The sequence below is a fragment of the Myxocyprinus asiaticus genome, chromosome 38, assembly GCF_019703515.2.
Source record: "Myxocyprinus asiaticus isolate MX2 ecotype Aquarium Trade chromosome 38, UBuf_Myxa_2, whole genome shotgun sequence".
NCBI lineage: Eukaryota > Metazoa > Chordata > Actinopteri > Cypriniformes > Catostomidae > Myxocyprinus > Myxocyprinus asiaticus.
This window is the reverse complement of record NC_059381.1, coordinates 12,187,884-12,201,342: the sequence shown is the minus strand read 5'-3', so window position 1 is coordinate 12,201,342 and position 13,459 is coordinate 12,187,884. Positions and strand designations below refer to the sequence as shown.

The window sequence follows — 13,459 nt, the reverse complement described above, 5'->3', positions numbered from 1 at the left end:
CTTGTTATTCCAGACAAAATACCGATTTGGTCAGAAATTGTACTTCTGGACTAACTAATTTATACACCTAATGACTCCCTCCACTTCTTTTCTTTTTACATAAAGGCGGTATCATCAGTCAACTGGCTTAGCTTTATTTCTTTGTCAAATACTGAGATTCCATGAAACTTTGCTTGCATAATATGAGTCATCACTTATGTAACTAATAAAAAAGAAAAGAAAAGGTGATATTGGGCACCCTTGCCTTATTCCACAGCCCATGTCAAATCACTGACAGACAGGTACCATGGGACAACTGGACTAAACTGCTATATCCATTATAAAGAGTTTTGATAGCTTTCTGAAAAAAGCTCCTAAAACAAAACAATCGGTGGTTATCTCATTGAATAATACTGAGCTACAAAGTTTGATCCATCTCTAGGATTCTCATTATGAATGTTGTTTACCCCGCCAAACAAGTCCAGCAGCAACCACCCACTTACTGTAAATGAACATTGTGTACAACACACTGTGAATGATGCACTCAAGCTGTTCTGTTTTTATACTTACAATTAACAACATAAAATCAATAGTTGTATATATTTCCAACGTTTTTTACAAATTCCAACATCATTCACAATGCTTCATGGGATTGTAATTCATGAAAGACGATAAGAACACAGTCTTGTACCTTTGTCTTTTTGTCTGATTTTCAAATACTTTTTTGCTTCAAATCAAAGTTTGTATGTTGTGATTCACCACAGAGCTGATTGGTTTGGTTCATGGCTTAGAACTTACGCCCAAATGTAAAGCCAGGGAAAGATGTAAGAGTAAAATATCAGGATAAGGTCCTAACCTGCAATGTGAAGTTAATTCTTTTAATTAGTTTTATCACCATAACACAGGGCTTTCCCTTGGTGCTCGACCTTCTCTGTGAGCATGATCTCCTAAGCAGCCACTAGACACCTCGTATAGCAGAATGGAACATATGACTCGAAAATAATTTTCTGATCTGACAGAATTTTGATTTAGAAATGTTATATTTCTGCCACAGACATTCTTTTGTATGTGCAATGATCATTTAATCTAATTATCGAAGTTACAGATACGTTTTTGGAAATTTAAATAATCCATTCAAAATCCACTTGGCTCAAAATCTAAGGGTGCACGTGACAAGTTCAGGGGAAACTATCAATAGTGGAAAACCAGACTTTTAAATATTACATTTTGTAAATGCAACGACTGGAATTGTTTGGCTGAAGGGGGTACCAAACTGTGAATCCTGAACAAAACAGTTTGGTGAATACATGTTTACACATTAGCTTCCTCTCAGCTAAAACCAATGAAAGTAGCTACGTGATTAGCTAGTTAGCTATAAGCTTGTTGTCACGGAGAGTAAAAGACGGACATTGTTTATTTTACTTTCCAGCATTGTGTCTCACCAACTAGGTAATAACATAGCGTGAAATCAACACTCAACAGACACAATCCACCACTGCACTGTTGTCTGCTGAGCTGCAAAAAGATGCTCTGATATTTACCTCTCAATCTGCTACATTACTGACTGCACTGACAAACTATAAGATAAACATGAGTGACATGGTTGTCAGGGACAGGGTTAACGTTATATTAGTAATATTGAAAAGGGAAAATGATGGGGTCATTGTTTATTTACTTTCCAGTATGTATTTCACAAACTAGTTATCAACTTACCCCGCCCTGTCTGCAGAGCCACGGTCAGCTCAGAGACAGCTCTGTAAGCAATGGAGTCGGAGTGCGCTCTGCTGGACAAATTATGCTATGACACCAATTATAAAGCATATATGTTCTGAAAAAAAGTTTTCATATCGGAGCATATCGGTAAACATATACGCTGATTCAGATATATCGGTGAAAGGATAATATCGGCCGACCGATATATCGGTCGGGCACTAATACACACACTAGAAAAGTCTTCTGTGTGACTGCAAAGAATATTCTAGTTCTCAGTAGGGACTGAGGTATAGATGAGGTCCTCCAACTAAACAAACTGTTCATTTTAGAGGTCTGTGCCTGCAGTCAGCAGATATAAAAGTTGGATGCTTCAGATGTTAAGTCATTCCCACCTACTTATATCATTTTTAAGCATGTACTATGAAACGGGGAAACAGTATTAATAATGCAGTAAAATGTAATATGATTAACTTTAAAAACAGACATTGCATTTTACAAGCCACTTCCTTATACACACAACAAAAGCATCTGATAGATAAGCACCTGTGGTTATCGTGGCTGAAAGATAAAAAGATAAAGTGTACAGGTAGTAAGTATTTTGTGCTTGTCTGCAGTGACATTTACAGTGACAGTATAGCCCAGGGATGTGCAGCTGTATAATTGGCAAACCGGCAGAACATGTTAGAAGATTTATGTGCACTTAACAATGCAACTACAACATGTTTGAAAACAATCTCTTTCTTTCAAATATGGTGCTTGTCACGAAGACCCCCGCCAAACACACACACACACACACACACACACACACACACGCGCGTTGGTGCAGCTATCATTATGAGGACTCTCCATAGACATAATGATTTTTATATTGTATGAACTGTAGATTCTATCCCCTAACCCTACCCCTAAACCTAACCCTCACAAAAAACATTCTGCATTTTTACATTTTCAATAAAACATAGTTCAGTATGTTTTTTAAGCGATTTGAATTATGGGGACACTAGAAATGTCCTCATAAACCACATTTTTAGCATAATACCCTTGTAATTACCAGTTTCTAACCTAAAAAAAAAAAGTCCTCTTAATCCACTGAAACCTGCCCACACACACACACACACACACGCACACACACACACACATATAATGTATATTTGTTCTAACAGGACTAACGTTTGTAGCCTTTGTGCAATTCTTCTGAATGCTATGTTTGTATGTTTTCTTGTATGTGTTTGTATATGTGTGTGTGTGTGTGTGTGTGTGTGTGTGTGTGTGTGTGTGCATACTTAGCTTTAGCTATTGTTTAGGGACAAAATTGTCTGCTGGGGTGGGCTAAATATTACCAAACCTCACTTTGAGGACTTTGGAGGATGTCCTGAAATGGAAAAACAATTCATACATAAATCAAATATGTTTTTGAACTCTAAAAAGAAAAATGCATGCATTTTCTTTAATGGGTAGCATAAGGGTGTGAGTTTATAGTAATTATAATTAGCTTTATATAAAATCAATAGAAGTCTATTGCATTTCCCTCATTTGATAGTTTAGTAAACACACGCACGTGACCATGATACTGCCAAAAAAGCTTCAGTGTGCAGAATAAAGTAGGAAATTCACAGAAGTTTCAGTCCTCTGCACTGAGGGGAGCTTTTCTGGACCAGCAGATGTTTATACTTGAAAGCTCTACACGAGTTCCTTGACTACTTTAAATTTAAAGGAATTAGATTGTCTACCTTTCTATTCTTAAACCTGTTGTAGAACCTTGTGTTAACTTAGCAAGACTGTATATATGAGTGATTAATGTGCCTAAAATATACCAGAAGAACCATTATGACTCTAAATTTGAAATGTTGGCTTGAATATTCACTCGAAAGCAAATTCTTTGCTTTAGGGTTAGAGCTGCTTACATGCCTTTTTTATTACACTGAACGGTTTTACATTAATGTCTTAACTTGACCATTCCTGAGATTACTGAATTTAGACAAGGACGTCCAATTCCACCATCTGGCGGCCAAGCACAATATTGCCGAATAAAACGAAATGTCTTTCATCATGGAGAGTTTCTAAAAATTATTATAAAATTTATTTACTGAAAGAAAATACATTTATAAATAAATTCTAAATATAATAATAATAATAATAATAATAATGACGACAAAAATAATAATAATAATGATAATAATAATAATAATTTCACCCTAAAATGTATCTCAAGGTGTATCTTAAAAGTGCTGTAAGCTATTTTAGCTGTTCTGGAACTTTCAGGAGATTGAGCGTTAAATTAGACACGCCCCCTCATTCCAAAACTCCCTCCAAAAATAGCGTTAAGACTGAGAGCATCTTCTCACAGATTTCAAACACAACAGTAGCAAAATAGTTCCCTCAGCTGACAACTGTTATGAATCTGAATATGACATTAAACCTGAATGTTCTGCTACTACAACATTTCTGTTGCTGTGAATAGCTAAGCGAGCAAAAGATGGCCTGATTTCCAAAAGGTTTAAAGGTAAAGATGACACATTTCTTTAATATTTTAAGCAATTTAACTTTTTTATATTCATCTTTTACAGTTTCAAAATAACAAAAAAGGAAAAGGGCCCGAAGCAAAAGTTTGAGCACCCTGCATTTTCAGTACTTAGTAACACCCCCTGGCAAGTAACACAGCTTGTAAAAGCTTTTTGTAGCCAGCTAAGTGTCTTTCAATTTTTGTTTTGGGATTTTCACCCATTCTTCCTTGCAAAAGGCTTCTAGTTCTGTGAGATTCTTGGGCCGTCTTGCATGCACTGCTCTTCTGAGGTCTATCCACAGATTTTCTATGATGTTTAGGTCAGGGGACTGTGAGGGCCATGGCAAAACCTTCAGCTTGCGCCTCTTGAGGTAGTCCATTGTGGATTTTGAGGTGTGTTTAGGATCATTATCCTGTTGTAGAAGCAATCCTCTTTTCATCTTCAGCTTTTTTACAGATGTTGTGATGTTTGCTTCCAGAATTTGCTGGTATTTAATTTAATCCATTCTTTCCTCTACCAGTGAAATGTTCCCCTGTGCCACTGGCATCAACACAAGCCCAAAGCATGTTCGATCCACCCCCGTGCTTAACAGTTGGAGAGTTGTTCTTTTCATGAAATTCTGCACCCTTTTTTGTCCAAACATACCTTTGCTCATTGCTGCCAAAAAGTTATATTTTAACTTCATCAGTCCGCAGGACTTGTTTCCAAAATGCATCAGGCTTGTTTAAATGTTCATTTGCAAACTTACAGTAGAACAGTGCACCACTACTCCAGAGTCTGCTAAATCTTCCTTAAGGTCTTTTGCAGTCAAACAGGGGTTTTGATTTGCCTTTCTAGCAATCCTACGAGGAGTTCTCTCTGAAAGTTTTCTTGGTCTTCCAGACCTCAGCTTGAACTCCACCATTCCTGTTAACTGCCATTTCTTAATTACATTATGAACTGAGGAAACGGCTACCTGAAAAAGATTTGCTATCTTCTTATAGCCTTCTCCTGCTTTGTGGGCATCAGTTATTTTAATTTTCAGAGTGCTAGGCAGCTGCTTAGAGGAGCCCATGGCTTCTGATTGTTGGGACTAGATTTGAGGAGTCAGAGTATGTATAAAGCTTTGAAATTTGCATCACCTGGCCTTTCCAAACGATGACTGTTAACAAGCCATAGGCCTAACAAGCTAATTAAGGCCTGAGAACTTAGTAAAAGTTATCTGAGAGCTCAAATCACTTGGGATGCCCAAACTTTTGCATGGTGCTCCTTTCCCTTTTTTCACTCTAAAATTGTACAAAATAAATATAATACACTAATATTGCTTAAAATGTTGAAAAGAATGTGTCATCTTTAAATTTATGCCTTTTGGAGATCAGTTCATCTTCTACTTACTTAACTATTCACAGCAACAGAAATTTTGACGAGGGGTGCCCAGACTTTTGCATGCCACTGTATGAGAATGTGCAAAATTATTGACAGGTAGAAAGCAAATTAAAGTCTTCTGATTGGCTGATTAGCGAATTTGTCTGCCCTCGGTTTGCGGTTTACACAGTTGTAGTGCTGTCACAGAGACCTGTGAGAAATCTCAGGACACTCATTTCACTGATAGCCTATCTTTCAGGGAGACGAAACATTTTCTGCATATCATTAAAAAAAAATCAGGGGCATGAGTAGCTCAGCAAGTAAAGACGCTCACTACCAAACCTGGAGTCGCAAGTTTGAATCCAGGGCATGCTGAGTGACTCCATTCAGGCTTCTTAAGCGACCAATTGGCCCGGTTGCTAGGGTGGGTAGAATCACGTTGGGTTAACCTCCTCGTGGTCGCTATAATGTGGTTCTCACTCTCGATGGTGCACATGGTGAGTTGTGAGTGGATGCCGCGGAGAATAGCGTGAAGCCTCCACACGTACTAGGTCTTCATGGTAATGCGCTCAACAAGCCACGTGATAAGATGCACGGATTGATGGTCTCAGATGTGGAGGAAACTGAGATTCATCCTCCGCCACCTGGATTGAGGCGAGTCACTACTTTCTCTTTCTTGTCTGAGCAAGAATGATTGACAGACCTCAAACTGTAATTTAAGATGCAGAACAACTAAAACAAAATACCAAAATTTATTACAAAACCATTTATTGTAGGAACTGCTGCAAATGGATACACATATAGTATACTCACAGTGGTTATGAGACTTAAACAAAAGACAGGACATACACAAATTTACAGAAATGACAAATAACACCATTTACATGGAAAAGTGGCTGAAAAGGACATTTCTTTGGACACTGGCTGAGAAGGCATCATGATGTCACTTTCTCTTTTGAAAATCCCTGATGAGCGCATCCAGCTGTTAAAATGGTTGAAACAAGTTAGTTACACCCCACAATATCCAGACATGCTAATAGCTTATGTAACTACTATTTATTGGGGATAATACAAGACCCACCAGTATTGTCTTCACAATATTTCTCTCCTGGGGTCTCAGGTAGCTGCATTTTCCTGCCTCACAGAGTTTAATTTCCTCTGAAATCTGTTACAGAGAGCACAATCCTCTGGGCCACATCCCAAAAAACAGTCTTATTCTGACAGTATTTTAGATCTTGTTTTGCCTGGAACTGATTGTCATTGGTTTGGCATTGAGCATTAGTTTCAGCAATAAGGCTTCGTTAACGCACCTCTGAGGTATCGTAAGTGTCTATTTCTCTCTTTCCTCCAGGGTACCAGCCATGAGACCAGTGCTGAGAGCTGGCAAACTGGGCACTTAGACACAGCAACATCCCCATCACCATAAGCAGCCTGCAGATGTGCACCATTACTGGGGAAAGAAATAAGAAGAGTTAAAATAGAGATATATGAGATGATCAGAGAGCGAGAGAAGGGGTACTATTGTTACGCTGACACATTAAGACCAGTGGCACTTAACAACAACAAAACAAGCTCTTGGACAAAACAACCAAGTAAGCATTTATACAACACTTTTCACCAAATGCTTTACCTTGTAAAAGAGATATATTTTCCCCAAGTTGACCCCAAGTCACTGTACGCACTGTAAAGACTCACAGTGACTGTAAATATGAATTTGAATTTGTCTTCCTTAAACAAACAGGCCTAGTTTCATTTGGAAAATAATTAAGAATTAGCTTGCCTACTTTTTGTGTCCCATTCATCCAAGATTTGTTCCACGTGGGACGTTTATAGCTGTTTTATCATAATTTAGTAAAATAAAAAAACATTGCATTTTATCTTGACGTGGAGAAACAGAGCATCTGAAACTTCACATGGTTTACAATGAATAGTGCGTATAGACTATTTAACGCACAGAGGTGGTATAAATATATTAAGACCGGAATTACAATCGTGGGAAACAAACTTCATCTTCTGCTTGTTGATGATTTAAGACACGTGTTGTTGTGCGCTCCTGATAATGGCAGCTTGTAGAAACGCATTTACAGTCACTACTTTTGTTTGCCCAGTCACATACTGTATGTTCACTTATAATGCAGCAGCCAGTCAATGTGACTGCTAACAATCATGTTAAAGGACAGGCTATACTGTATATGAATGCGCATTTTATCTGCATGTGCTTCATTCATCCACAGAAATTCGCACTCTTGCGCAATTTCCTTCTTTTTTTTTTTTTTTGGTATTCCCTTTTTCTCCCAATTTGGAATGCTCAATTCCCACTACTTAGTAGGTCCTGTGGTGGCACGGTTACTCACCTCAATCCGGGTGGTGGAGGGCAAGTCTCAGTTGCCTCCACTTCTGAGACTGTCAATCCACGCATCTTATCGCATGGCTTGTTGTGCATGACACCATGGAGAATCACAGCACGTGAGGCTCATGCTACTCTCCGCGATCCACGCGCAACTTACCAAGTGCCCCATTGAGAGCAAGAACCAGTAATCGCAACTACAAGGAGGTTACCCCATGTGACTCTACCCTCCCTAGCAACCAAGCCAATTTGGTTGCTTAGGAGACCTGGCTGGAGTCACTCAGCATGCCCTGGATTCGAACTCGTGACTCCAGGGGTGGTAGTCAGCGTCAATACTCACTGAGTATTATACTCAACGGTCATTCGGAGACAGATTCACTGACTGACATTCTTTCTATTGCTTTCCTTAAAATAATTACTTGTAAATGTGAGACTAACTATAGGCTAAATTTTAATAATTTGATTTGACTCATAAAATCGAAAAGAATATGATGTGTAAGTTTAACGGAGAAGTTTTCTATTTATTGGCTACAACTGAAGAGAAACAGAGATATCTCCACTAAACTGAAATTAACGTTAGCCTGGTTAAGGGTAATTAAATGGTTCATTGAATGTTTATTCAATTTTTTTATGTCTGTCAATACATTTCTGATTTTAAAAACCCTCAATTGTGTTGGAGTCACTGGTTATTTGTAATAATTTTTTTTAATATCTGCATATTAATGGTGCTGAGGAAGTTTTTAGGAAACTGAAAAACAAGGCACAGTTTTCAGTGTTGAAGCACAGAAGGGTTGCATAAAGGATATAAGTCTTCCAAAATGTGTTATGGCTGATTTTAATTATTATATAATAATTATAATTCATTATAATAAATAATGAATTTATTGATGGCATGTCTGTTTATTGAGGTTGCAGAAAGGATCTAGAATTTAAGAGATTAAGGGAACGTAGGGGAACCATTATTTACAACCTAAAACAAACGTTCTATTTCCGTAAAGAAAATGTTCATGGAAAACCAAAAACGTACCTTAAAGCTCTGTTCTGGGATCGTTCTGGAAACCAAAAATTGTTAGTTGGGGAAACTTGCTAGATTAATAATAATAGGCTAATGGTAATTATGATGAAAATGATGTAAACTCACTCTCTTCATAAAGAGGCAATAGCATAATATTAGATTACTATAGCCAGTGGATGATTTGTAAAAATTTTGTTCTCAGAAATGTAATCTTTGTGTCCAATTTGGTTTCATACATTTTTGAAAAACCTTCATAGCATTTTCTACAAAAACAAAAAAAACAAAACATCTAACTTTAAAATCGTCATGTAGTGTAGCTATCAGACAGCGACTAAGGTGATTAGATATTAAGATAATATATTAAGTGGGGCCTGGGTAGCTCAGCGAGTATTGACGCTGACTACCACCCCTGGAGTCACGAGTTCAAATCCAGGATGTGCTGAGTGACTCCAGCCAGGCCTTGCTAGGGAGGGTAGAGACACATGGGTTAATCTCCTCGTGGTCGCTATAAAATGGTTCTCGCTCTCGGTGGGGGCACGTGGTGAGTTGTGCGTGGATGCTACAGAGAATAGCGTGAAGCCTCAACGTGCTATGTCTCCGCGGTAACGTGCTCAACAAGTCACGTGATAAGATACATGGATTGACTGTCTCAGACGTGGAGGCAACTGAGATTTGTCCTCCTCCACCCGGATTTAGGCAAGTCACTACACCACCACGAGGACTTAGAGCGCATTGGGAATTGGGCATTCCAAATTGGGGAGAAAAGGGAAGAAATAAAAAGATCATATATTAAGTAGAAAGTGTATACTTGAATGTTTTTCTCATCTGTTCATTATAATGCATTCAAATGCCAGTAACTGCTGGCCTATCTATTTTCTGCCTTTAATTAAATGCTAGCCTACTTCACTAATTTAAGTCACTGTTGTCTGTCAACCTCAAATAATCAAATATGATGAAGAAAAATTATGAAAAATGTGAATGAAAAATAAAATACTTGGAAGGTTAGTTTTTAGGTTGCTGTTCTTTACTGCATATCACTGCCCCCATCCGCATATTGCGGCGGCATTTTGTGGCGCGTTCCACATAATGCGCCGGCCCATGTGGCTCCATTTCGCGGCCGGCCCAATGGGAAATGTCCTGGTTCTCCCAGTGGCCAGTCCGCGCCTGGGTGCCACTGATTAAGTAATTGTCTTTATTTATCAAACAATTTCAGGACGATAGGTATTTCCAACAGTAGAGCTTCAGATAACGTGACGATGACGATGGTGTCAAAATGATCACAATATGGCAAAACTGAGTTAATAAAATCTTCACACAATAAAAATTATGCAATGACATTTTGTTTACCCTAAAATGCAATATATATATATGTATACTGTATATATTTTTTATTTCACATGAAGTGAAATAACCATCAGACATTCCATAAATTCCTAAATTAAAGCATGTGTTTTAACCATGTGATTATTGTTTTCACATTTAGTTAACTATTTTTGTATATTTTACAAGGGAGTTTGTATTATGTGGGTTAAAATTTATTTAGTAACACTTTATATAAGGTTGTATTCGATAATATTAGTTAAAGGAGTATTCCGGGTTCAATACAAGTTAAGCTCAAACGACAGCATTTGTGGCATAATGTTGATTACCACAAAAAAATAAAAAATAAATCTCTGTTCCAGTGAGGCACTTACAATGGAAGTGAATGGGAGCCAATCCGTAAATGTTAAAATACTCACTGTTTCAAAAGTATAGCCACAAGACAAAAACAATATGCGTGCTAACATGATGTTAGTGTGATAAAATCACTTACTAACCTTTTCTGTTTTCCAATTTTACAACTTCTTTGCCATGACGATGTCAACAAACCCTAAAATGGCTTATATGACAATTTAAACAACTATACAGTTCAAATAATACATGAGTTTTAACAGAAGAATTGATGTAAGTGCTTTTATAAAATTATGAGCTTCACATTTCTGCCTTTAAACTGTCCAAAAATTGGCCCCATTCACTTCCATTGTAAGTGCCTCACTGTGACACAGATTGTTTTTTTTGTTTTTTTAAGGAGGGACGAGTCGAAATTATTGTTTCTTGTAATCAACATTATGACACAAATGCTGTCGATTGAGCTTAACTTTTATTGAACCCGGAATATTCCATTAGTTAACATGAAGCAACAATGAACTTTTACACATTTATTAATCTTGGCTAATGTTAATTTCATATAATATTACATATAACATTTATATAACATTCATATAAAGTTAATTGTATATACTAATATATTTTTAAAATTAAAAGTTGTATATGTTAACATTAGGAAATGCATTATGATTTAATATTTATACATTCATTTTTGTAAATTAACATTTACCAAGATGAATAATGAACAAATGCTGTTAAAAAAGGTAATTTTTCGTTCTTGATACCTAAAGTTTTTAAAAATGTTAACTTATTGTAATATGTTAACACTGATATTTTTTTAATTTTCCACGTTATCTATTAATACAATTACATATATACAATGTTAAATATCATGTTCATATTCAGATTTATATTTAGTAATATAGTAAGTAAAAATCTGTAAAGATGTCACACAGATATGCACACAATCTAAATTATCATTACATTTGAATTGACAAAACAAGTAGTGTTATTAAGAAAATGTAGCTAATTTTATTCATTCAGAGGGAAAAAGTTATGTTATGTTTTTAAAATAATAATTAAAGTAGGATTAAAATAATAACATTAGCACAATCAATTCTAATTCTGAAATGACTACCCAAATGAAAATAAAACGTCCAAGTTAGACTAAAATCAACTGTTCTTACCTTTTACCTAGGGGCACGTCTTTTCTTGAAGTATTGTCTAGTAGTAGGTCCTCTACTGTGAAGTCCTGCTCTTGGTAATCCTGATTGGGTCTCCTTGTCCTCAACAGTTCAGAACAGTTCAGTGGAATCACAGAGATTCAGCTCTCAGTTTCTGAGATATGTCTTCCTCTCATTCTCTGAAATATTCCTTCTCCTCTTCCTCACAATTTATGTCCCACACCAGATCTCTCCTCCCTGTCCAAAAATACACAACACACTTTGACCTCCCCAGTCCTCACACGCTTCTCGTGGTCAGAGTGGTTCCATTGGGAGGAGAGCATGTGTAAGATCAGCTCAATTCCAATTATCATCTCCAAACACTGTTAACCCCCGTGACAACGCCAAAAACATGCAACTTTTGGCAATTACATCACTTACGCAATACAAAATTTCAACCTCAAAACAAGTCAATAAAAAATATTTTTTACAGCATCATGTGCCAAAGTTCTAATTAAACAGGGTGGACTTAGCAAAAGAACTAGACATAAAGAGAAGAAAATGCACAACCAGGCAAAAGTTTGGACACACCTACTCATTCCTTATTTTTTTCCACTGCTATTTTATCAATTGTGATATCCCACCAAGGAATAATAAAAAAAGAGAGGCAATTCAGACTTTTCCTGCAATTGCGAGTTCATATCTTCTAATAACGAGAAATAGTCACAATTTAATTACGAGACAGAAAAAAAAACTTGCAATTGCAAGTTCATCTGTAATTATAAGAAACAAAATCACATTTCTGCAATCACAAGGATTAAATTCACAATTCTGAGAAATTAACTCACAAAAAAAAAAAAAAAAAAAATTGTGACTTTATTTCTCATAATTGTGATTCAATTCCGAGTTCTAACCTTTCTAACAATTGCAATTTTACACTTACTGAGCACTTTATTAGGAACACTATGGTCCTAAAGTGCCCAACGTGGTCTTTTGCTGTCGTAGCCCATCCGTCTCAAGGTTCGACGTGTTGTGGATTCTGAGATGCTATTCTGCTCACTACAATTGGTTATCGAGTGGTTATCTGAGTTACTGTAGCCTTCCTGTCAGCTCGACCCAGTCTTGCCATTCTCCGTTGACTTCTTTCATCAACAAGGCGTTTCTGTCTGCAGAACTGCCGCTCACTGGGTGTTTTTTGTTTTTGGCACCATTCTGAGTACACTCTAGAGACTGTTGTGCGTGAAAATCCCAGGAGATCAGCAGTTACAGAAATACTCAAACCAGCAATCATGCCACGGTCGAAATCATTGAGATCACATATTTTCCCCATTCTGATGGTTGATGTGAACATTAACTGAAGCTCCTGACCAGTATCTGCATGATTTTATACATTGCACTACTGCCACACAATGATAGATAATTGCATGAATAAGTGTACAGATGTTCCAAGTAAAGTGCTAAGTGAGCGTATATCTTGTAATAACGAGAAATAAAATCATGATTACAAGTTTATATCTCATAATTAAGACAAATAAATGTATTAGCCTAGAGAAACATATTTTGTTTCACTGGAGTCAGCTATCTAAATCTGATCATTGTAGATATTTACATTAAATGTAGCTGTAAATGAATGAATATATTGTTCTGTGCATTAATGTTTTAGACATGGCAACTCAATAATGACCTCAATATCATATGATGACTGATGAGCATGTGTTATTTAAAAGCTAATGTCTAGCTCATTTCC

General features: G+C 36.8%; 1 protein-coding gene across 2 annotated transcripts; it reads right to left on the bottom strand.

The window, feature by feature from the left end:
* Positions 1–6,366: 6,366 nt before the first annotated feature.
* On the bottom strand, positions 6,367–11,854 carry gnrh2 (gonadotropin-releasing hormone 2). Of its 2 annotated transcripts, none has more exons than XM_051677224.1 (4): positions 11,737–11,854; positions 6,851–6,990; positions 6,622–6,705; positions 6,367–6,522 (listed from the first exon to the last, which is right to left on the bottom strand). In XM_051677224.1, the coding sequence occupies exons 2-4, from the start codon at positions 6,986–6,988 to the stop codon at positions 6,484–6,486; spliced, it is 261 nt and encodes an 86-aa protein (XP_051533184.1). In that variant the 5' UTR covers positions 6,989–6,990; positions 11,737–11,854; the 3' UTR covers positions 6,367–6,483. The 2 variants fall into 2 exon arrangements, with proteins under 2 accessions (XP_051533184.1, XP_051533185.1); XM_051677225.1 differs by having other exon boundaries at positions 11,744–11,769.
* Between the last annotated feature and the right edge of the window lie 1,605 nt (positions 11,855–13,459).

Excerpts from the sequence above, each read along its gene's own strand:
- gnrh2 (XM_051677224.1), bottom strand. The coding sequence starts at position 6,988 with ATGGTGCACATCTGCAGGCTGCTTATGGTGATGGGGATGTTGCTGTGT. Across the intron at positions 6,706-6,850 it reads ACACTTACGATACCTCAGAG|ATTTCAGAGGAAATTAAACT; the intron begins GTGCGTTAACGA and ends TCTCTGTAACAG. Across the intron at positions 6,523-6,621 it reads ATATTGTGAAGACAATACTG|CTGGATGCGCTCATCAGGGA; the intron begins GTGGGTCTTGTA and ends CCATTTTAACAG.